Source organism: Haliaeetus leucocephalus, unplaced genomic scaffold (assembly GCF_000737465.1).
Source record: "Haliaeetus leucocephalus isolate CR32 unplaced genomic scaffold, Haliaeetus_leucocephalus-4.0 Scaffold802, whole genome shotgun sequence".
Taxonomy (NCBI): Eukaryota; Metazoa; Chordata; class Aves; order Accipitriformes; family Accipitridae; genus Haliaeetus; species Haliaeetus leucocephalus.
Genome location: NW_010973238.1, coordinates 3,525,321 through 3,550,042, shown reverse-complemented (window position 1 = coordinate 3,550,042; position 24,722 = coordinate 3,525,321). Strand labels below are relative to the sequence as shown.

Genomic DNA, 24,722 nt, shown 5'->3' with positions numbered 1-24,722 from the left:
TGAGAGGCGGGCGAGGGCCGGGGGCGGCGGAGAGGTCGGGGTCGCTGTGAGGGAGCTGAGGGAGGGCTCTCCCCGCCTCGCTCTGCGCGCCCAGATGCCGCGCCGGGGCTGCCGAGCTGGGCGTTAGAGCCGGTTTTTCTCTGTCCTGGCAGACGGAAACTGCCTCCTTCCCACCTGGGGTCCCGCAGCCCCTCCGTGGCGGGGTGCGGGGTCGGTCAGGAGCCGTGCAGCGCCGGGCGCTGCATTGCGGCCGGCTGGAGAGTTCCTGCCGGGAAAGGTGCAGGTAACGCGCCGGCGGGTTTCTGGTGTATCTCGCAGCAGAGGAGGTTCGATAATGCGCTGCCCTTGTACGTTCAGATAACTTTATCTTTGCACTAAAGCGTCTTCGCAGCCTGGCCGGTAGCGCTGCAGACGCTGTCGCGTTTTCGGGGCAGCATTTAAACCCCGCTCGGGTTCGTATTAATGGCATGCGTGGCTGTAATGTATTTATAGGATAAATCCTTCTGCCCCTCAAACGGCAGCGCTCTATGAGACGAGAGATCTGGGAATTGCACGAGTGACACCAGGCATCGCCCCGTTCTTCGTGTGCGAGAGCACCGGCCTCGCTCGCCCTCCACGCTGACGGCGGTGTTGGTCGTCACCGGTGCGTGTGCTGGAGAAAGCCTCAAGCGCCTGTTGGCTCTCCCGCCTCATCTCCAAAGTGCAGGCGTATCCAGGCAAGACTCAGTATGTGCTGCGGGAATCCTCTGTGTCTGGCTGCTAGAAATGAAGTAACTGCATAAACCTACTGGGATGGTAAAGAATTCAAGTGGTTACATTGAGTTAAAAGGTCAATGACCGTTGATTGAGGTGAACTCTCGTTATAGAAGTCGGGCAGGAAGCAATTCTGTAACCATAAAAACCATTTCATAGCAAAATAAAGGGAATGTAAAAGTGAAATCAAAGGTAAATGTGGATAGAGCTTTGGAAGTGGTAGACCAATGCACCGTTTTATTGATAATGAAGATACTTTATTAGGTTAACTTCATTTTAGTTCCAAAACAGTACCTCACATAGAGACTCATAATTAGCTTTGATAGCAGTTTAAAAAAAATGGCACAACCTTTAAAATAATGCTGGTACATCGACTTTATATATTAATGATTTATGATAAAAATATTTAAGATCAAATGTAAGTTTTAACCTTTATAATTAAAGATAATTGCTTTAATGAGATTTTCTGTAATTGTAACATTATATCTAATGCCAATTATCATACGATTTAAAAACCCTCTGGAGAAAATCTTAGAAACCTTAGTGAGCACTGCACATCTCATTTTCCATGCATTGGGCTTCAGTTTGTACCCTCTGTGCCTAATTTGTTGTTTTCTTTAATTGATGTTGTTGAATGAAATTTCTCCTTTTTTGGTCATTTGATACCCTGATAGAGATTGGTTGCCTAGCTATCACCTCTCTGGGGGATGTTGTTAAAAAAGATCTTCATGTTGTCAGGTTAAAGAGCAGATAAGTACATTCTACACCAGCATGCTGATTGATTTGCATCTTCATACCTTTTAGGTATGCAATTGTATTGTGGTATGGTAGAAAGTTGGTTTGAGCAACTATGTAAGAGTCTATATTGCCAGTTTCATTGGTTCTTTTTGATATTCCACTATTTTAATTACTGAAATAGCAATTTTTAAAAGTTTCCCTGCAGGTGGAATGCCTCCTGTTCATCAAGTGGCTCAACAGATTAGCCAAGAGCAAAACCAACAGCAAAATGGACCAAACTTGTCAAGTTTGCATAGTTCCTTACCTGCTCCACACAGCAGGAGCCCAGCTTTTCTTCAGCAGGTACAACCAGCAGGCTATGATAAGAAGCATGGGATTTTGGTCCCAACTCCAGTTCCTGTACAACAACAGGTATCAGATTTGCATATTATATTGTATGCGGCTTTGAATGGCTGGTTTTCTGTGTATTGTAATTGCTGTTGTCGTCTATTCTGCACCGTTAAATAGTCTGCCTGAATACAAGGAAGTGAGTATCCTCAGAAACAGCGCAGTAACATCTGTCTCATTAAGAAAGTCTAGACAAGATTAATTTTTGGCGCTTTACTGCTACTTTCCCTTGAAACTTTACTTCTGTGAAGAAAATATCTGTTCATTTATGTCATTTGCGATGTCTACCCAACTCTCAGTTTAAATATTCTTGTGCTGGATTGTCATTGAATCAAATTCATTTCATGCTTCCAAGTAAATTTCAGACATGTGGAATGTTGCAGGTAAGTCAGTTACAAGGTGCAGCAAGAGGGAACAGTGTGCTAACCTCTCACTGTGTCCTGGCAGCATTTTCCTTTGTGCATTGACAGAATTTATTACTCCAACCTGGGGAGAAAGGAGCAAATAACTTCAGTAGTTTTTGCAAAAGACTTTGTCAAGCACTAATGATTTGCTTCAGATAGCTGTTGTATAGCACAGCTGGGTATAAAACTTTCCTTAAAATAATATGTTGTGTTCATTTAAGTTTAGAATGCTCTGTAGATAGCTGTATCTCTCTTTTGGTTTTAACTAGTGGTGCAGACACGCCATATGATTTTTCTTGAAGAAGGAAGAGGAATGAGAAGGGCTCAGGCAGATTGACTAAGGAAGTGGAATTTGTTCTTGTAATGAAATCCTAGAAGGAGATTTAATTAATCTGAATCAATTATTTTAACTTTTCTTGCAGCATATTTAGAATAAGAGGGGAGGAATCACATTGAAAATTTGTGCTGCTTGTGGTTACTTGCCAGCAGTTGCAGGATGCTTACATGTGTTAATAAAAATGCCATAACTAAATGTATTTTTCTATGAACTTCTTAGAAAATTCTGTCCATCTGCCATCTGGCAGAACATTTCAATTCTGTGAAAATTCTCACTGAATCAGCCCTGCTCTTCTGATGAGATCTAGAGGTACTATATTTTAGGAGAAAAAAATAAAGTTCTCAAGACTGAGTGCCACTGCATCCCAAACTTCTCTACTGATTTTACATAATACTGCTGCATCACAAAGTCCTTCAGGGACTTTACATAAATCTGCACAAGATGTGTTATTTATTATCTTTTAATAAAGTGCAACTTCAAACAATGTAGAATGTTTGCAAGGACTGAATAGTGTTACTATTGGTTATTCATGTAACATTTTTCACAGTGTCTCTGTCTTGGTTTTGTGTTGTGCAGTAGGAAACATAGGTATAATTATGTTTACTTGAAGGAAAATGAAATTCTGCAGCGAATAACAGCACTGAGGAAAGAGGGTTTATGGTCTCTGAAACGTCTGCCCAAACTCCAAGAGGCCCCACGGCACAAATCACACCATGATTATCTTTTGGAAGAAATGCAGTGGATGGCAACTGATTTCGTCCAAGAAAGAAGATGGAAGATGATAACTGCCAAGAGAGTAATGTGAATTTGATATTTTCAACCAGAAAAGGGGGGGGAAGAATAGGCAGCATTTTCATGGTTAGGACGTGATCACTGAGGATGTGTGAGTTTTGGTTCGCCTCTCCACTGTGTTTGTAAAGTTTGGGCAGTACTCCTAAAGGGACTGTATTTTTTTTCTTTCTTTAGAAATATGCTTTTTAGATAGAACAGAGTAAAAACTTAAAACATTTTATGGTTTTTATTCAGCTGATTTTAAGTGTGGCTCGTCATCACGATGATATGATACTTCATAAGGAAACATGCAAGAAAAGAGAAGAGAAGCAACTGAGGGCTGTAGCTGCTTTTACTGCTAGAGAAATTGAACACTTCTGGTCCACCATCAAACAGGTAAAAAAAATAAAAATCTAAAGACGTCTTGAATAAAAACCTATTGGACCATAACAGCGAGAATCTTACAACTGAGCTTTGCTCAGCCCACGTGGTGAGTATTGTCTGTTGGTAAAGATAGCTTCATGTTGTGGTTGCACGAATAGTTTCAGGCCTTATATGTCATGAAGGAGAGTGCTTCGCTAATCCTAGTTGGTGCAGTTGGCTCACTGTGGACATTTAAGTTTTGATGTGAGTTATTCTTGGGTAGCTCTTGCTTATTATGTGGATGACTTCTATTCGTGGTCAGTTTTGTACACGCTATTTTTTTATTTGTGTGTTCTGCTTTGTAGCCATGTCTGATGCCTGTCTTACTGTTGAGGAAATGTTAAGTAATTCATAGCTATATGTGAAGCTAAATGCATTCGTGTTTTTCATTTCCTTCTGCTCTTTTTCCACCCAATCTCTCTCTGTTTCAGGTGGTAGATTTAAAACTGCGAGTGGAGTTAGAAGAGAGGAGGAAGAAAGCATTAAACTCTCAGAACATCTCAAAAAAAGGTAATAAGAACCTAGGACTTTTTTTTTTTTGCATGACTTTTTTTCTTTTGTGTACTGGTCGTAGTAGTAGTATAAGCTTACCAAAATAAATGCTTAGAAGCTAGTATTTTGGTCTTTGTTTTCAGTCATAAATATTTCCTTTCTCTAGCTCGCTCACTTCCTGTAGCTTACTAAAGCTTTGATAAATGCACTGTAAAAGCTTTTTGTTGCTGAGCTCTTGTTTGTATCACGGATTAGTTTTATGTCTCTTGGGGGCTACAGATGAGACTGAATTCACTAAAACTATCATGTGTGCATCCGTGTCCTACTGCAGTTTGCCCTTGTTTATGTAGTCAAGTTTGACAAACTTAGAAGTGTTCTTACAGCGTAGAATTCTTGTGTTCTTTAGACCTTGGATTAGTTGTAAATGGCATCAAATCTGTTAATGAATTATTAATCTCAGATATGGCAGCACCATGATTTTTATTATTTTGTGCAGAAATAAGAGACCCTTTGAATAAGAAAGGGAGCCTTCAGAAGGAAGTGGTACTTCCAGATCTCACATCTACTGTAAAGAAATACATGGCAGATTTAGCAGACATTGGTGCTGCTGCAGAAGCGTTGTTACCCAAAGGCAGTGCTCAAATCACAACAGTAGTAAAAAGCGATACTCCCTCCCTATTATGCGGCACTCTTAGAGATTATCAGAAGACTGGACTACAGTGGTTGGCAAAGCTGTATAAGATGAATCTCAATGGCATTCTGGCTGATGAAGCTGGACTTGGAAAAACAGTGCAAGTTGTTGCTTTTTTTGCACACCTGGCATGCAATGAAGGTATGAAATATTGTAGATCTTTTATTTTATAAATCTATATTTTTAACAGTTCATTAGTGAATGTGTTTTCAGTAAGGGAAGAAAAAGAATTGCTTTTAATATGTATAATTGAAAGAAATGTACCTGGAATAAATTTTATAAGAAAGGATACACAATTCCTTTCATTGTTAGTGCACATGTATGTTGTTTGTATATACACAGTTGCCTTTTCTTTTAAGTTCCGAAGTCAGATATGGTATGCAGTCATTTCCAGTCATGCTGTACCTTTTATCTCTATAGATAACTGGGGACCTATTCTTGTTGTTTCACAAGACTTAAATGTGCTGAAGTGGGAGACTGAACTGAAATGCTGGTGTCCTGCTTTGAAAATTCTTCTGTATCTTGGGAACCCAGGAGAACTTTTTTTAAAAAGACAGGTATTGTGGAACATTGTTTCATTTACACATGTACTGGGTAACATAAGCATTACACAGAAAGAAAATATCAGCCCCGGTCATGGTTATACCATTGTGGTTAAAAACTTCAGTATAGTGATATCACAACCTGGTTCTTTTCTCTTTTGTTGTGTAGCATACTGGAAGAATGAAGATATTTCTTCATCTCATGAATGCTAGTTCATAAGCAGAGTTTGATATTTACCAATAAAATCTGCTTTGATTACCAGCACTGTCTGGCTAGCCTTTTTAAGTTGTGTGTATGCACTTACTAGCATGATGTCCCTTTGCACAGATATTTTTGACTAGTACCTGATCTCTGTATGGGGAAATTCACATCTTTGCTCCAGTGACTTGTACCTCATTTTAGTATTTGCAGAAGTTTATTAAGAAAATGTGTTGAATTTAGCCATTATTTGGATGGGAAACTGATGTGTAATCCGGAAGAAGCAACAGGAAGTTTGATGTGTATTTTGTAGCTTAGAAGCCATGTGTGTGTTTTTGGGCTTCAAAACTTCACTAAACTTACTTGCAAAATATGCTGCTGATTTTTTTTTTTTTTTTCCTCCTCTGTTTTTTGCATTTTCAACTTCCATAATTACAGCGAATTTCTTGGGTTCCTCCATTAATGTTTTTACAACATGCAACTTTTATTCCTCCTTTTGGGATGATGTGTCTTTTCCAGTTACTTTTCAATTTGTTTCCTTGTTGGAGTCCTTCATATAATCTTAGATTGACTAGCAATTTTTCACTTCTCTCTTAAGTTTGTAGAATTGGGCCATGTAAATCTTGTAATAACTTTCTCTTGCCTTGTAACCTGAGCAGAGCAGGAGAAAATTAACAAAATTGTGATAGCTTTGAGCATATTCATTCCTTTAGTTCTGTGACTTTTCCTTTCATTCTTGCAATTTTAACTTTGTGTCTTGTGTTTCTAATTTCTTATTTGCCTTTGAAAGTAAATATCAGGATGTTAGTTCACACATTTAGCAGCTTCTGTGATCAAGTCTATAATAATTTTGATCCTTCCAGGTAGAATTTACCTAGAGATTGACACATATGAATCTTAAGAGATTAGAGTTTATCCATTAAGTATGAATTCTATTGATAACCTGTAACAACAAGTATAAGTATTCTGAAATGTGTTCAAACTCTTCAAGGAACAATTTCAAAATGTATAAGGGAAGATGGCTTTTCATTGCCAATTGTTTTTGGATGGAAACTTGGTCTATGTGTTTTATAGGAAAAGCTTGTTCTTTTAAACAACAGTTTCTCTTAAGGATATTTTATATAACATTTCAAACATCACAACCAGAGAGTTAAACTGAGCATTCTCTTCCCTTTGGGGATTTTGAAAGCTTTGAAGAACTGCACTGGGATAAAGTGCAAGATAATCTATTTTAATTCCAGAAGAGGAAATGCGTAATAGTCTGCTCTGAAAGCCATCAAAAAAGCCTTTAGGATTTTTGTGGTTCTTTTTTATTGCAGGAATGGACTGACCCTAACAACTTTAATGTATGTATTGCCTCCTGCAAGCAATTCTTTAATGACTATGAAGCATTCATGAAAGTACAGTGGAGGTACCTAGTTCTAGATGAGAGGCAGAATGGTAATAATCTGACACAGAAGCACTGGGATGCAATATTCAATCTCCAGAGGTCTGAAACATTCATTCAAATATTTCTTTCTGCTTTTGTCTATCAGTTACTTCCTGAAATAACTTCAGCACTTATGACTGCAGTTTCTTTAAATTTTCTTGCTGTGATGTAATTTAAGTTATGTAATAGATCTTACGTTAATTGTTATCTTCATTGTTCACAGTCATCTTCGTTTACTCTTGATGGATACGCTTCTGCCTACTGCCTTAAAAGATCTGTGGGCCATTGCCTGTTTCCTGATCCCAGGGATGTCCCAATCCTATCTGGATTTTACGAAGGTAGCATCTGCGGAGGTGAATGAAGATCATTACCAGAGAGTTGCAGTGAGACTGCAGAGAGTACGTCTCCCTTGAGGATAGTGTCTTAATACTAGTATCTTTTTCTCTGAGGAAAATTACAATTTTCCTCACTTAGGAAATTATTGTTTTGTATTCTTTTAGGTAGTGCAGTCATTCATTTTGCGGAGGTCCAAAATTCATGTTGAGAAGCAGTTACCAAGGAAATATGAGCACGTGCTTACATGTACTCTTTCTAATCGGCAGAAGTCAATGTATAAGGACATCTTGTCTCAACCAAGGTACATCTGTTGAGTAGTTCTTAATTGTTGATTCATCGTTAAAGTTAGGAACTATTTCAGTTACAATAAGAGAGCTTGTTTGCTAGTGTGTTATTTCGAAGTGAGTCATGGGCAAACGTAAAGATTAAAGCACATTGGCATAATCACAGTGCTGTGCAGGCTAATCATCTTCTACACTAAGTGGTAACTGCATTCAGCCATTTCTTCATCCTGTGTTTGTTTGTTTATATCCAGTTGTTTGACAGGGTGAAAAGAAGCATAAATAAACAGTATTTGCAGACTATGGGACAAAATATTTATAACTTAGACAATTGACCATGTGTCACAGTTTTTGTCTAAATTTAGTTCTTAAGTTATTTAGGAACTGAATGTCCTAGGCTGTATGTTACATTGCTTTTCTGATATGTCTGGTTTGTATTTTCCAGTGAATTTGATAATTTAAAGTGGTAGATATTCAGGTGTTAAAAAAAAAGCCTTAATATTGACAATATGTGTTTCAAATGGAAATGACATTGGGTAATATATGAAGTAGAGTGGTTATTTGAGAAATTCAGGTTTATGATAATGTGAGTTTTAAAATCAGAATATATTCTATAAATTATTAAAAGTTTGAATGTGAGAGAAGCTGGAGGAATGGAAGACTGCATTTTTAAACTCATACTTTTCTAAGTGTGATAACTTGGTGTTACCAGATTTATTCAGAAAAACAATTTGAGTGTGCAGAAAGACCTAAGCTCCTAAAAAGCACTGTTTTTAAAGGTAATTTAAATTATATTTTCACTTTAAATAACAGAACTCAAGAATGTCTTAGAAGTGGGCACTTTGTCAGTGTCCTCCATATTCTGATGCAGCTGCTCAGGGTGTGTAATCATCCTGATCTGATAAGTCCCCGGCTTCCAAGTTCTTCCTGTATATTAGACACGCTGGAGTTTACAACTGCTTCTCTAGTGCTGAATGCATTAGCATGGGATCTTTGGAAGGTGAGTAGGGAAGTAATTCTCTTGTGCTTGACTTGATTTGACTAGGAGAGCAGGTGGCTTAGGACATAAAATTTCTCACACATAATTCAAGTTCCAATTAAATTTCAAAATCTGAATTGCTAATTCATTTATTTTTAGAAGCAACTGCTAAGATTATAAATAATAACCATTGACTTTATAGTAGTAGTGAATTTAGTAGGTATGCTGGGAATTTGCTATCCTTGTCAAAGAAGGTCAGGCTATTTTGCAACATTTTCTGGCTGTGCTTAGAGTCCCCAGTTAACCTAAACTGATGGGTCTTGAAAGCAAGAGAAAGGTGCCATTCTTGTCCTGTCCCGAGGGGTAGTTAAGGGTGTAGTTAAGCTGTGTACAGCTCTGGAGATGAGAAGCTGTATCAGGTTCCACAGTTTAGTTGTAACTTTAGCAAACAGACTAGAGTTAAATTGCAAGCGGTTTCATCCTTTTTTTTTTTTTTCTAGTGATTGTAGCAATATTAGAGGCTTAAGGAAGACTGCACAAAGCTAGAACAGTAGCATTATTTGTCCTGGGAAATTCAAATAGTTACTCCTTTAAGTCTGTTGGAAAAATCATTTTGAGGGGCTGACAGAGTGAGTGTCAAAGGCTTGTGAAGGAAGTAGGGTTAATGTATCAAGGTGGGAGTGGATGAGTCTGGAATGCCAGTTCTACGAAGACAAATGTTTCAATTACAAGCATTGAATTAACTGGAGAGCTTGTAATTTGAGGGTGGTGTCCTGTTTTTGACTCTTGGTAACATGAGCATAATGCTCTATTTTCATGGTGTAGGTTGCTGAAACCTTTTACAGTAACGGCAGCTGCTCTCTGCAAGATCACATGACACTTGGCTCTGCCATGTTTTGGTTTAATTCTGGCATCAGCTGTGAGCTTTTTAATCATTCTCAGATAATGTGGTATTATTACTACTGGTTTTTTTTACTGCAACTAAATGGTAGTAGAAATATTCCTTTAGGTTGTTTTTGTTTTCTTTTTTGTTTGTTTTTTTTTTAAATGACTTAAGCATGCAGACTGGTCTCTCTTTGATGTGATTGGGATGGAGAACCAAATTACTTGCTACGAAGCACAAATCCTGCCAAAACTGAAGGTAACTAGGAAGCTTATTGAAGAGATCTACTGTTCTCCTTCGTCACCCAGACTTGAGCCAGTGAAGCTCAAACCAAATAGGTATGCAGTATTCCAGTGACTTATTAATTTATTTATTTATTTTAAGTAACAGGTGAAGATGAATAATGTTTGTGAGGGCTGAGAGGGTTCATTCGGAAGCATTTGGTTTTCTTGCTATCTTTTGTGTCCAAACTGATCACTGCTAAAGACTGTATGCCAGTCTTCTGAGGGAAAGCAGACTGTTTTTCACCACTTAATAGTTCTTTTCATTCATGAAGGCTCAGTTGTGATCCTTCCTGCCAAACTCTATTGGGTTGAAGTCTGTTGTAGTATTGATCAAACAGTGAAAGTGACTTCTGCAGTAGAGTTTCCTAAGCAGAATAATTAAATCTTCTCCTAGTTAATTTTAACTAAGATGTGGTTGCAAAGCACTTAAAGAAATCTTGGGGTTTTTTTTTCTGCGGGGGTGGGGAAGGGGAAGGAAAAAAGGTGTTCTGTTAAATTTTGACTTTTTTGGTTTTGTTGTTGACTCTTTTCTCTGAAGAGCAGTTGGGAGGGTTCATTTTTGTGTCTTGGAGTAAATGTAATTCTGCTGTAGAGCAATGTAGACTTCAACATTTTACAATAAATTAACCTGATAAGAGCAGAGTGTGGTTGCTGAAGCCCAAGACGGCTTGTGTAACACATGGCTGTAACAGGCGACAAGGAGGATGTCCTGCACTAGTTCTGTTAGGATGTTCTGCCAGAAGTGAGCTTTGTCAGTTAATGAAATTTAAGAATTGGAAGCGATAGCCAAAATATATATGTAAAGCAGAAAAAGGACTCATTCTTTTGCTGTTTAGACATCTTTAGCTTCCCTGAAGTAGTATATATGAAACAGTTATTGTGAAGTCAGCTTTTACAATTGCAGTATGTTTTTAAAACCAGACTGCCTGAAGATGCGTGGAAGTATAGATCCCCTGCTTTTTGTACTTAACATCGCACCTAGCCATAGTTAAGACTTTGCTCCATTAAGAAGTTTGATCCTTATTAGCATCTTTTGGGGAGTTTTCTTGCTGTCTTCAGACTCCAGAGATGATTAAGGAATATGGGAGTTCTGTCATGCTTGTACCCCTCCATGTAATCTTTCAGAGAAGACTGGAGCCTCAGAGCATTTGGTGTACTTGTGTTTTACAGTATATTTTGTTTCTTCTGCGAGTCGAGAGAAGCAGAATCCCTCCTGCTGTATGCTGTGCAGCTGGGTACCTCTTCTAGCTCAGATTACTGACTAAAATTAACTATTTGCTTTTTAACTTGATTTTTGTGTTAGGATTAACAACTTCCTCATTTATGTTTTTTGTATGTGTAGACAGACAATTTGTTAATTTTTAGGTTATTTACACCAGTGCAGTATGGACAGAAACCCGAAGGTAGGACTAGAGACTTCTCAAGGTCTCAGTTGCAGCAGACAGTGGACACAGCAATGGTTATAGCAGATCATCATGGGAAAATACAAGGACGACAACCCCTTGCCATGTTTTCAGAAAATCAGCATAGGAAAGGTGTGTTGTATATATAATAAACCATTGCTTTCTGGTTTGCTGTCTTTTTTTTAATATTGCTTGAATTTGGGGAAGAAATTAAGTTGTACTCAATGCGTTTGTGCGTTACATATTTGAATATCAAGTTCCATTAGCAGTTTTCTAACAGCAGTTCCCTCACAAAATCAAAACAAAATTTCTTACTATCTATCTGTCTCTCTTTTATAAGCAGAATGATACTATTGTGCAAACACTGGAAATTTTGCGGGCAGTTGTGTTGGTCCCCAGGTATACCATCTTAATGAAACTCTCCCCTCAGACCTGACCTGCAGTGTGTGAGACAGCTTTTCACACATGTCATTCTTAACTGACTGAGCAGATTTAGGCATCGCCACTGTCCCATTCTCTGGGTCTCTGCTGAGCCACTACTAAAGGTCATTATTAACTGGGTCTTTTTGATATGATACAGCCCTGTGGAACAGACCATTTTCAGATGATTGGGGACGTAGTGCAGTATTTCAAGCACACTCTTTTTCAGGCCTTTTCTAAATTCTCTATGTATTGATTTCAGCTGGGTACAGTATAAATTTTTGCGTGGTTGAATGGGAAGCATTCAGTATGAAGGGAGACTGAAAATTGTATCTGATAATTATTCTTTTGTGGTGTTAACTGTTCTAAGAACTTCTTTCATTGCTAAAAATGAATTGTGCAGGAAAAGATCTCTTATTCTGTGGCTGTTTTCCCCCAAGACTTTGCTTGAAATATACCTGTGCAAACTCTTGAAGCCCTTGCAAAGTTTGTGCATTGTCAAATCAAATGAGTACACCTGTGAACTACCAGTCAAACTGGATCTAGGAAATCATGCTTTTTTTAAGAGGTCTACCAGTGGTACTGAGGGGAAGAACAGTGTAGTTCTTTCATGTGTAGTTTAAGAACACACAGTATTAGGGGGAGACCTAGTCTGTTTGCAGTTAAGTGCAACTCAAGAGTTATGCCTGGAGTAAAATTGCCCTTCATTGGAAATAGGGCACACTATATGCATGGGGTAATCAGTCAAATCCTGCAGTGTACAGTGAGGAAAGTCTTCTTTTTTAAACCTTGTACCTTTTTTGTCTTATCTTAACAGCCAGCAAGATAGTACTCGGCCCGATTGTTTCCACAGCTGGAGCACAGGAGAGAATTGCTCAACCAGAGAAGCCTGTAACACTACAGTTTAGAGGGAAAACATTTACTTTGTCTTACAGTCAGTTCTGTCAGCTTATTGGTAGACAGTCTCTGAAGCATCAAGGTAAAGTAAGGTGCTACAAGATTCAATTCACATCTTTCTCTTTTTTTCTCTTTTTTTTTCTTTGTTCTTTTTAACTATTGAGAAATCAAAAATTTAGAAGCTACAATATCCTCATATTGTAATATCATGTGTCTGTGAAATTAAATTATTTTTCTTCATTAAAATATTTTTCTTGTCTTGCTGCTTTCCTGGAAAAATGAATTTATTAATGTGACAGTGGATGACTTGAGTACTAAATCTGAATTGGTGTCTACACTTTTGTGTCCAACTCAGGTACTACGCTAACTCTTTATATGATAGAGTATATACTTGATCATGAACAATGTATAGTTCACAAGATTCACATGTGCATATCTGTTCGCTGAAATAGTCAAAGCTTTAATATTTAAAGCATGTAGAATATTGTAATTGCCTAGTCTCATCCATCTGTACTAGTGGACTCTCCAATAGCAGTTTGAAAATCCCGTTATATTTTTACCAGTATGCATAAACTACGAAAGCAGATTTATTTTTCATTAAACAATCAAACCTTACATCAGTCTTTGTATCACAAATACTATTCTAATCGTCACCTTTTCTCCTGCTCATGTCTCCTTTCATAGTCATTCATAGAACTTGCATTAACTAAATTATCCTTATTTTCAACTTTCTTTTGCATAAATTTCTTTTTCATATAAGCTTTATCTGGTCAAAATACATTCAGGTAAGATTTTTGAATTAAAGGGTATCATAGAAGAAAAAAGACAACTAAAGGAACACCTGGACAAAATATATTTTGGGAATGAGCGTCGTTGTTCCAGAACCCCCCTGTATGGCAGAGACTTGTTGGAAATTTGCTCTTGGATCAGTGAAAGAAAAATGTCTCAGCATTGTTCTGCCAGGATTAACAAATGGTGCTGGGCTGGCTTTGCAAATTGCCTTCCATACTCAAGCACTTCAGAGGTTCGAAAGGATCCATTGCAAGAACTCATTCTGACATTGAAGCAGCAACAGATTGCCCTGAAGGATGTTGTTACTAGGTAATTGAGACAAATCCATTTGCAGTCTTTGCACAAATTTCACGGGTGTCTACTACCATCCAAACCAGGGTATTTATGTAAGTACTGTAAAATGCTAAAAGTGATAAATGAGTTGCCTTGTTTTATCCTTATTGCAGGCTAAATTCCTTTATGCAGAATCTATTTGCATGCCTGATGTATAATTTTAGATCATTCTAAGATTTTAAAACTCTTAATAGTTCCATGGCAATTGTTATTTGTTATATAGCAATTCTACTTTATTTTGACATATCTTGTATTTTTTGTGTGAATACTTACAAAAAAGTAGGAGTTGTAAGTCAATTTATTTTGGTAACTTTATGGATGGTGGTAATTTCCTCTTGTCTTGTTCTGATCTGGAGTGATTTTGCATTTACTTGATGTTAACATTAAACTTCATCTACTGATTTACTTTCAATTACCTTTAGCCAGGTCTTTTATGCTTCCATGCAGACATCTTCTTTATTACTGTTTTTGAGTAGTTAATAGCCCAAGCTGTTAAAAATTAGTATATTAAAGTTTTGGTTTGCTTTACAGAGACCTGTGTGTATTGCCAGCTGTAGCTGTTGCTCCTCCAGATTTGTATGTAGCAAATCCTCCTTACACATATACCCACGAAATGAAGGTCTTGAAGCTTAATCTAAAGGAACAGATACTTCCCTACCTCCATTCAATGCAGCATATAGCAAGGCCTCATTTTCTACAGTTTCCAAATCCCCGACTGGTGCAGCATGATTCAGGTATTAAAGAAAACACCACCTATTATAACTGTGCAAATGTGCTTTCTCTTAATTGTTGAATGCTACCTGCAGAACCTTCACGTTCTTATTTCATAAACAGGCAAGATGGAAGCTCTGGCTGTCTTGCTTCGGAAGCTGAAAGCAAGAGGACATCGTGTGTTGATTTTGACACAGATGATTCCAATGCTTGATATACTGGAGCTTTTCTTGAACTTCCATTTTCTCACGTACATAAGAGTTAATGAGAGCGGTGCTCACAGTTGGCATTATCTGGTAAAAGGACCTCTTACTCAAGCTAATAGTTAATAGATGCTCATACTGGGAGGGAAAATGCTAAAGGGAAGTCCAATACATTTGCAAAATTCATTTGCATAATTTCATTAGTTATTTAAGCAAATTATCTATGTAGCTGTAGCACAAAATATGTAATTATATATGAAATATGTCAGTCATATTACTGTTTGATGAGGCATCAGGGTGTTTCCAAGAGGTATGCCACTAGCTGTCCTACATTTATGAGTAATTTGTGCTTGAAATACAGACATTTTATTTCACAATAGCGTTTTGATAATTGCTTTTCCTTTCATTATCTGTAGCTATCTACATTGTTAGTACTTTAAGTGTAGTTGCTGTTTTTATGTTGGCACTTCCTCAGCCTTACTCCAGGGGCTTTTGTTTTTTGTCGAGTGCCCTGGCATTGCCTGAGGATAAATTGAAAGTGTGCTCATTTCCCTCCCCAGTAAGATTCTCAGTATCCTCTGGGGCCTACAATTTGAGCAAACATTAACAATATAGTTAAGTTATTATTTTCTTATTTTTTATTTCAAATTGCATTGTTATGCTTTCTGTCAAATGCAGTATAAATCATGAAGGAATACTTTGCCTTAAAGCAGCACAATAGAAGGGATTCAATTTAGTCAACAGACAAGAAAAATGATGAAACACACAGAGAATGTAATAACCCAGTGAGGTGTGCTTAGTCATAGGATACAATGTGACTACTGTAATAGATCTTTAGATTTTTATCTGGTTGACTGCACCATAACTTAATAGTTTTAATGGTACACAAATTAATTTTGAGTTGTATAGATCTGTAATGTGGACAGTCAGATAACTTTAAATGTTTGCATGCTTAATGTAGGTTGGGGAATTAATAAGAAAGCAATTTTTCTGATCTCATTCTGTAAAAAAGTTTGTTTAGATATTTATGCTTTATTAATGTGAATTTGTAATTAAGTTGCTTGTCTCCCCATTTTAGGAATCCATAAAAAACTTCAACCAAGACAAGCGATTCTTCTGTGCTATTCTTTCTTCCCACACTCCTTCCACAGGTGTCAGCCATGTAAATGCGAATGCTGTTGTCTTCTATGACACTGATTTAGATCCACTGATGGATACGAAGGCTAAAGAATGGTGTGATAAACTTGCAAGAGACAGAGATACTCACATATACAGGTGACTTTTATGCTAAGAAATAGTATAGGTGTTTTAAAGTCAAGAATAGAGGGAAGATGTTTTAAGGTGAAACTAGGATTTTTTGGTTGAGGTCATCCTTTTAGTTTAAGTCATTTGGTCTTTTAAGATCCCCTTAAAGATTGGATCAGTCATACATACTTCTTCCCTTCAGACTAAAGAGAAAATGAAAACCCTGTCCTTCCCCTGACTGCATCTTCTATTCCTGTCTTTCACTCCCACTTTCATCTTGTAAGCCATCTGGATTTCTATGTTGGGACAGTCAAAATGAACATTAATATCTGTGGGTGTTTTCTGCTCTTGATAAACAATGAATGTCTTTCTTGATGGTCTATCATTGGATTTCAAATCCATTAGTGATGAGATACTGATGTTCATGTAGTTCTAAGATGTATTTGAAAGCTTCTCTCAAGTGACTGTTTCTTTTCCTGGAAGGACATGCTGAGAGCAGAGGGGAGCTCTTGCTCACCTTACACCACTAGCCAGGTATGCATGGGTGTGCAGTGCAGATACTTTTAGTGAATACCCTGCTATTGTAAGGATTTTTGTAAAAATCCAGTTGTATAGAAGACAATACTGCTTATTGTGCATTTCAAAAATAAGAACTTAAAAGAACCCAGTGTTTTGAGAATACGAAATCAGATCTAAAAAGAAAGCTTTCCTCAAAGAAACTACATAACGAATACAGAATTTCCTATGAAAATATCTGACAGAATCTAAACGAGTGTTGGTGCTCACTGCCGTAGGCGAGGAACATTAGACATGAAACAGTTGAGTTTCAGAAAGCGTCACTGTTTTCTAGGGAACGGTATTTAATGAGTTTCTTTGTTTTGCAGGCTTATAAGTGGTAATTCTGTCGAAGAGAGCCTGTTGAAAAAAGGTATTAAACATTTGATTCAAGAAGTGGCTGCTCAGGGAGATGATTGTTCAACAGACTTATTAACTCAGGTACTGTAACATTAAGAATGTGAGCAGTTATTTAATGATATGTAAATAATGAGTGTTTTACTAGATCAGAGTCAGAATTTTGAACATCATTTAGTTTTATATTTATTTCCAGACTTGTTTGGGGGCTAGCAGTATGTGATCACAGTTAAAATCAGTAAAAATCCTGAATTGTTAGCTCACATAGAAAATCAGAAGATAAAAATATCTAGAAAGAAAACTGTGTTTGTTCCAATGGTAATTTTACACTATTTTTGACATTGTTTTAATCAAACAAAAACGACTTCTGCAGCAAAAGATATCAAATGTGTCTGTAACCTGACTTTTCTAAACTCAGTTTTAGGGTGATTAAAAAACTTTAGACATCATACATTGTCTTATCAATTACTTGAAAACATGTTTCCATAAGGTTCTTTGCTCTGAATATGCAAAAGAGGATTCCAGAAAGTTTACAGAAGAGTCACTGTCTGAGATAAGAAATGATATAGACTCAGAGTTGTGTGATTCAAGAGATACCATGGTTCCTTCACAGTTAGAACAGCTGGCTAGCTTTGTGGATCAGGTATGATGATTTCTCTTGTTTTACGTAAACCTTTAGAAATATTTGAAATTTACTTTCCTGTGCAACGATCAAGTGGCTTTCATAAAGTATCTTATTTCCACTCCATTTACATGAAACAGTTCTGTGCAAATTTAAATACTGCAGCAATCCTGGGAGAAAATCTGAGCTTATTGATAGATCTGTTCACGTACTGAAACATTTAAGTCATCAAACGTTCTCCTGAGGGTTGTGAAGTGCAGTGGACTAAATTGTATCTTGTGATATAAGACTGTTTTACAGTCTTGTGCTTTGCCAGATACTTGTATTTTTTCTTAAAGGCCTTGGATCTGTTTCTTCTTAACCATGAAATGACTATTCTTAGCATTCCCTAAGTTCTGTCATATTCTGATTGTCTCCTTTTCCCTCTGGCTACTTTTGCAAAACCCAAGTAGCAGCCTGCTTACTAACAACCAGTCAAAAGTATGCATAATAACTTGGATGGGATTCTCTTTTTTTTTAATCCGGTTAGCAAAATGGAAGCCAATAGTTGGAGCCTATTCTCAGTGATACTGGTGGGATGTGAGCAGACTAGCTAGCGACCAGAATGTCAGATTTTTGGTCCTTAGATCTCTTTTCTACCTTAATTATGGTGCCGTTATTTGCAAGCAAAATAAATACGTTTATTTGTTGGGGTGTTTTTCTGCTTGTTTTTAAATCACTGGTTATTTTCATGTTTCTAATTCAAAAGCTAAATAATTAGCAATGTGTCAAAATGTTTTTCTGAACAGCTTAAGCCAATTGAAAAGTATGCGTTGAATTTCTTGGAATTGTTTCATACTTTGAATGATCAAAAAAGCCAGACAGTCAACAAGGTAAGCGACTATATTTCATTTTCTGAGTAATTAATAAAAACAAAATAGAAAACCCCAACTATTGTCAGATTTTATTTTTTGTTTGTTTATTTGGGGTTTTTTTGTTTGTTTATTGGGGTTTTTTGTTCGTTTATGAGCACTGAAATTTTGCTCAAAATGATCGTGGTCTAAAAACACACTGGTTCCTAATTAACATGTAGACATATTTCCCTTTCTTTTTACTGGTATGAGGGCCTTATCCAAGAATGAAAAGTCAGTTTAACTAACTTTGCTGTCACTGTTAGCCTATAAAAGGTGAGACTCAAATCAGTGGCAATTTACTGCTGTTAGCGTATTTATTGTGAAAAGTGGTAATATTTTAAAGTGTACAAATTTTTTTCGTAAAAGGAGTTAAAAACTGCAAATATAAAATGGGAATATCGGCATCCCAGGGAGCTGGAAAAGGCAGAAGAAAAATTTCAGCAGGAAGTGGAACTCTTAACCTATACCAGACAAGATGCTTATAACACGGTAACATCAAGGGATTGCCAAGTCCCTGCTTTTCGAAGAATTTGTATATTATGGCTATGAACCATGTATTTAAGTATGTGTGTTGGGTTCATGTTGCACTAGTCTTGTGGCCTTGCAGAACTGTTGTACTCTTGAAACTGAAGCTGTCACTCTGTAGATGGTTTTAATTCTGTAGAGTAGCAGGTTGCTGTTTTGGCAGAACTGTGGATTGGTAGGTTGTCTTGGAATGGACACACACAGTTATGTTTCAAGGTAATAACAACTGAAGGAAGAGCTTGAGAAGAATATTGAAAATTAAGAATAATTCCTTAAAATACTTTTTTTCTACTGTAATTTTAAAATTATAGTTACTGCAAACAAGTTTATGCTGGGTTCTGGACTGGATGATGTATTGAGGTATCAAAAATTCTTTGCTTCTCATACAGGAATTTGTCTGTGAAGGACCAGATGGAGAAGTAGAAGTAATGCCTGTAAGTCAGTAGCTCTTGCTTCATCTGAAGGAAACCTTAACTAAAATACTTTAATTAATGGCAAACTATGGGTTGTGGGTTTTCTTTGTTGTTGCTGTTGCTGATTTTTTTGTTTTGGTTTGGGTTTTTTTGTAGCTTTGGACTCCCCCTGTTGTACCTGAGAATCACAATGATGTCTACACTGATTCTGTTATGTGTCTGATGTATACTAGTACTCCGATTCCAGAGTCTAAGCTTCCACCTCTGTTTGTTAGGAAGGCATGTAAGCGGCAGAGGACGGATCTGTTATGTAAGTTGGATTCAAAATTCCATGGGAAGGTGTGGTAACATTTTTGTGTGAAACAATATGAAAACTCTTTTGCAAGAACACCTCTAAGTTTGTGTTCAAAAATTTAGGCATGCATGTACCATTATCTCTGTTAAGATTGATATCACTCAGACAAAATGATTGAACGTAGAGTGCAAGCAGAGGGACTGCACTGTGAAAACTTGCTATTGTCCTTACAAATTAGAAATAGAAATACGAGTGAATTAAATGAGCAGGAGTAAAGCAATGAGACTCCTGTTCATCCATTTGATCTGTTTTTAAGCCTATTTTCCTAGTGAAGTGAGAAGCTATTTAAAAATGACCGATCAAGTCAAATACTGTACTAGAGGACCATAGGTTGAAAGTACCTGCATTCAGAAAAGTACTGCAAAAGACTTATCATTAGTCAGATGATTTGCAGCAGTCAGTTTTCTGTCATGATCTTGTTGCACATAGTTCATTTCTCACTGGAGATAACAACTGTGTCCTGCCAATTAGCTTCAGGTGAGAGTAAGAAACATTGCTGTAGAAGGATGGTTGCTCCTCCACCTTCACTTTTTGATCAAGTGACTCCAAGAATATTGAACACACGACAGAAGAGCAAAGCTCAGAAGACCCTCCTCTGGGTAAAACAGAAAATGTATTTTGCAAGACCTTTGTCAGCTCTCATCAATGCAGCTGCTGACACTAGGCAAGATAGCCCTGCATGGCTAATTGCTGAAGACTTGGCACTGTTAAAAGTAAGATGGTACTTTGGTTTTATTGACTTCAAAAACTTTTTACATGGAAGTTTGTTACAGCATCCATAGACCTTGATTAATACAGCATGATACATGCTTGTGCACACAAGAAAAGCATTTAATTGAAACATTACACTGGTTTGATTTCTCTCTGCCTCCTAGGCGATGAAACAGTTACGGACACTTCCTTTAAACCTTGCTATGGCGTCACCTGCACAGACAGCAAACTGGGACTTTGTCAGCGATGTCGTTAACTCTTGTAGCTATGTTTATCGCTCCCCAAAGCAATGCCAAAATCATTACATAAAATCATTTGCACGTCCTGAAGGAGAGGTGAGTTTATGTTGAAATGTGCATTATATTGTGAAGGCTTGGGTTTTTTGTTTTGTTTTGTTTTTTTAATTCTTCATTGCTGTTTGTGGACTACACGAATGTTTAGTTAGCAGAATAATAACTGTATTTTAGAATTTTGAGTAGCTTGGTATACAAGCAAATGCTAATAAATAACTTCCCCTGTCAGTATGACTACTATAGTTTATACTTACTACAGTTTCCATACACTTAAGAATATGAATTTCCCCAGTGCTGTGACAATGATAGCACCTTGGATGTATCACTTTGCACTATCACTATATTAAAACTAAGGAAGGGGAGTTATTTATTTTAACTTTTATTTAAGTGGCAGGATATGAATTGTCTTCAGTCAAGACTACTGTAAACTATGATTTTTGAGCCAGGGCACTTATGACTATGTATTTTTGGTACCTAAGCCTTCAATTTCTATTTATTCCAGAATACAGGTGGTTATCCTCTTCGTGTTAGACAAGCTTATGCTAAAGACAAGAATTCTGAGCGTTCTCAAATCTATATGAATCACTTTGAGTTGATGACAATGACTACTAGAAAGAGAAGTTCCTCAAATAGGTTTCTGTAAGTTTATTCCTACTGTCAATGATAATTTTTCCCAGATTTAACATTTAATCGGTTTGGTGGCCTGATTAGTGATTTTTTTTTTTCTTTTCTCTTAAGGAGAAATGTATTTCACAGGGGCGTTTCTCTTGTCAGAAGCGCTGTGATGACCTTCAGCCTTAACTTAAAGTAGTGCATTTATTGTCAAAGAATCAAACCTGTGCTTGTGCTGATGTAAAGAAAAGCTTGAAGTGCTTCAGAATTGCTCCCTGTGATGTATCAGGAGGGTCAGGCCAGGCTTTCAACTCTTTTCTCAGGTCTGATAATATAGCTGTCATATTTCTAGGTAAAGAACTGGCTGGAGTTCCCTGCTAATCCCCAGCTTTTTCAGATCTTAATTGCAGATTCCTCTTCCAGAATTTTAAAATTCTTTGTGTTAAAATATCATGAATATGGAAATAGTTGCACAAAATTCAGTTAGCTTAAGCTACTTCATTTGCTTTCAGTGCAGAGAACTATGACAAGCTACTACCTATGTCTGAGGTTGTTTCCATCTGTGCAGAGCCTATGACGATGCAGGAAAAGGTCTGTTCAGTTTTTCCAGGTCAATTCCACTCTGTACGTTCTTTTCAATAGCTTTTCAATCCTTCTCATTTTCAGATCTTTTCAATTAATTTCTCACGTAAAAACAATTGCAAAGGCTGGGAATAAGGAAAAATAACACGAGCTTTCAGAAGACTGAAAATTGTTCATTATGAGTTTTGACTGCCTAATCCCCTTTCAGTGCATCAGCTGTCTGTTCCAGATCTGTTCCTTTACACTTCTGTGGTTGTCTCATTTTTTTGGTATTTTAGCAATGTCTGAAGCAGGCAGCCCTGATATATAATAATTTTTTGTCAAGTCAGAATTTTCTGTTGCAATTATTGGTATAGACAATTAGGAATTCATTTCAGGATAAATCTTTACCTGACTTCATGGTAACAGTCATAGTTTTTATCTACTCAGAATTAAAATAATTAAAAAGAAGCCTATCACTGTGATCCCCACCTTCCATCTGTTTCTGTCGTCACAGGCATTAACTGAAGAACAAATAGCTCCACAACTGCAGGAGCAACAGCCGAGTCAGAAACAAGAAGAGGAACAAACAATGGAGCAAACCCAAACCCGTTGTCAACCACAGCGGGAAACACAGGTGAGAAACAAAAACATGATTGCTGTGTGGTATGTGAATTCATTTCACTCCTGCAGCTGTAGGCAGAGAAATATGTTCCTCCCAGCTGAATGAATCTGTTAGTCCAGATTCATGTGCACTTAGGGCATCTGTCTTGACTTTGCTGAGGCTGTGTGTAGGACTCTCAGCAAATCTGGAGAATTGGGACATTGAGTAGCAGGAACATCTCATTTTAGCTGAGCTGAGGTGATGGACTTAAGTGCTACTTAAAAAATACAGTCTTGTTGTTCAAGGGTATCAGAATACTATTCAAAGAATAATTATAGACAAGCTCTTTCTTAAAGATAAAGGATTTTGGCTTTCATCCCAGAGTGGATTTTACGATGCTGAAAAAGGCATTCCATATTGTTGTAGTTTAACCCCAGCCGGCAACTATGCACCACGTAGCCGCTTGCTCACTTCCCCCCCCACCCAGTGGGATGGGGGAGAGAATTGGGGAAAAAAAGAAAAACTTGAGGGTTGAGGTAAACACAGTTTAATAGGACAGAAAGGAAGAAACTAATAATGATAATAATAACAATAATAAAATGACAATAATAATAAAAGGATTGGAATATGCAAAACAAGTGATGCACAATGCAATTGCTCACACTCGCTGACCAATGCCCAGTTAGTTCCCAAGCAGCACTCCCCCCCCGACCAGCTCCCCTCAGTTTATATACTGGGCATGACATCCCATGGTATGGAATACCCCTGTGGCCAGTTTGGGTCAGGTGTCCTGGCTGTGTCCCCTCCCAACTTCTTGTGCTCCTCCAGCCTTCTTGCTGGTGGGGCATGAGAAGCTGAAAAATCCTTGACTTAGTATAAACACTACTTAGCAACAACTGAAAACATCAATGTGTTCTCAACATTCTTCTCATACTGAATCCAAAACATAACACTATACCAGCTGCTAGAAAGAAAATTACCTCTATCCCAGCTGAAACCAGGACACGTGTATAGACTGGAACAAATGTAATTTTATGGTACAAATGTAGTTGTAGTTCTTCAATATATTTACCTCCCTCATCGGAAGAATTTCTTAAAACTTCACACCCTCTTTTGTGATCAGTTTAGAACACTTCTAAATGTTAAAAATACAGTATATTTCATGACACTTTCAGGCTTTGGGACGTACACTCTCTGCAGTCGTAGCTGCGTTACAGCAAGTGTCTGTGGTACCTGCCATTCCAGCACAGCTGCAGCCCTCAACCCCCAGCCAGTTTTTTCAAGCAGAAGCATTTGACAGCATCAGTTGTAACCATCACTCTGATGGCAACTGTGCAGATGGCTTTTGATGACTCCGCTTGTATCAGGTAACCTTTTATTTTCAGTTCACATTTTGCTGTTGAAAATAAATTGCTCACTTTAAAATTCATTGATGATAAGTGAAAAGGATGGAATAGTCTTTCAGTAAGTCCTCCACTCTTTAGAAAATAGCGTATCTCCAGATGCTGTATTATTTAAGTGTAATTAATTTCAATTACATAGAATTTTAAACACTGTTATCTTTGTATACTGTCACTTATTTTTCCGTTTTCTCTCAGACTGTTTTCTCTCTATACTTTGAGCTAGTAACCACTATTTGTCTAAAATTTCATTTTAGATTTAGTCGCAAGAAGTTCAGGACCCAAGTCCTGATCCTCGGCCCACAGTGACTTCTTTGCCACAGACAAAATGAATAGAGGAGTTACCCTGATGGCAGACTGCAGGTGTTGGTGAACCTCTGGAAAGCAAAGCTTACGTACAGCCTGGAGTCGGTGTACGTGACGCCTTCGGTAGCGGATGCTGAAAGCAGTGAACCGCCTGCTTTGTAAACGAGAACTGAATGTCGTTATCGGGCAGGTGGAAGTTGTATTTCCTTTATTGCCAAGCCCTTCCCCATTTTTTTTTGGCGGTATGTTACTGTAGTCCAGAGTAGCGCTAGGTTACTTTTTTCCCTCCCTCCCCGTCCTCCGAGGACCGTGGTGCCGGTGCTCCAGGTAAGCGCTCTACGGTTCCTCCTGCCCGTAGGCACCTTTTCTTTGTGGATTTCTACGCCAAACCTTGCAGAACAGGGTCAGCACGGTTACCGGCCCAGGCAGCACGGACTCCTCGCCCGGCCGGCACGACAATAAAAGTTACTTTTCCGTCCTGTCCCCGCGTCTCCTTCCCGCGTTCCCGCCCGGGGCAGCGCTCCCTCTCCCGCCGTCCACCCAGGGCGCGGGGGCCGCCCCCCTCCCTCCCTCCTTCCTCCC

At 37.9% G+C, this 24,722-nt stretch overlaps 2 protein-coding genes across 4 annotated transcripts; both read left to right on the top strand.

Moving 5' to 3' along the window:
• Positions 1-588: 588 nt before the first annotated feature.
• LOC104840633 (E1A-binding protein p400-like) lies at positions 589-16,326 on the top strand. 2 transcript variants are annotated; one of them, XM_010581718.1, is made up of 18 exons: positions 589-1,902; positions 3,230-3,415; positions 3,646-3,786; positions 4,245-4,323; positions 4,802-5,137; positions 5,417-5,553; positions 7,057-7,226; positions 7,390-7,564; positions 7,667-7,803; positions 8,597-8,783; positions 9,820-9,983; positions 11,295-11,464; positions 12,570-12,731; positions 12,949-13,004; positions 13,455-13,750; positions 14,306-14,508; positions 14,609-14,781; positions 15,767-16,326. In XM_010581718.1, exons 1-18 carry the CDS (start codon positions 1,702-1,704, stop codon positions 15,965-15,967), a joined length of 3,174 nt encoding a protein of 1,057 aa, XP_010580020.1. In that variant the 5' UTR covers positions 589-1,701; the 3' UTR covers positions 15,968-16,326. The 2 variants fall into 2 exon arrangements, with proteins under 2 accessions (XP_010580020.1, XP_010580021.1); XM_010581719.1 differs by having other exon boundaries at positions 15,840-15,945.
• A 74-nt stretch (positions 16,327-16,400) lies between these two features.
• On the top strand, positions 16,401-24,576 carry LOC104840634 (E1A-binding protein p400-like). Of its 2 annotated transcripts, XM_010581721.1 has the most exons (14): positions 16,401-16,467; positions 16,818-16,929; positions 17,336-17,488; positions 18,256-18,339; positions 18,727-18,849; positions 19,275-19,319; positions 19,455-19,608; positions 20,125-20,366; positions 20,529-20,699; positions 21,160-21,296; positions 21,782-21,860; positions 22,348-22,467; positions 23,610-23,801; positions 24,092-24,576. In XM_010581721.1, the coding sequence occupies exons 3-13, from the start codon at positions 17,444-17,446 to the stop codon at positions 23,781-23,783; spliced, it is 1,374 nt and encodes a 457-aa protein (XP_010580023.1). In that variant the 5' UTR covers positions 16,401-16,467; positions 16,818-16,929; positions 17,336-17,443; the 3' UTR covers positions 23,784-23,801; positions 24,092-24,576. The 2 variants fall into 2 exon arrangements, with proteins under 2 accessions (XP_010580023.1, XP_010580024.1); XM_010581722.1 differs by lacking the exon at positions 20,529-20,699.
• The last annotated feature ends 146 nt before the right edge of the window (positions 24,577-24,722 follow it).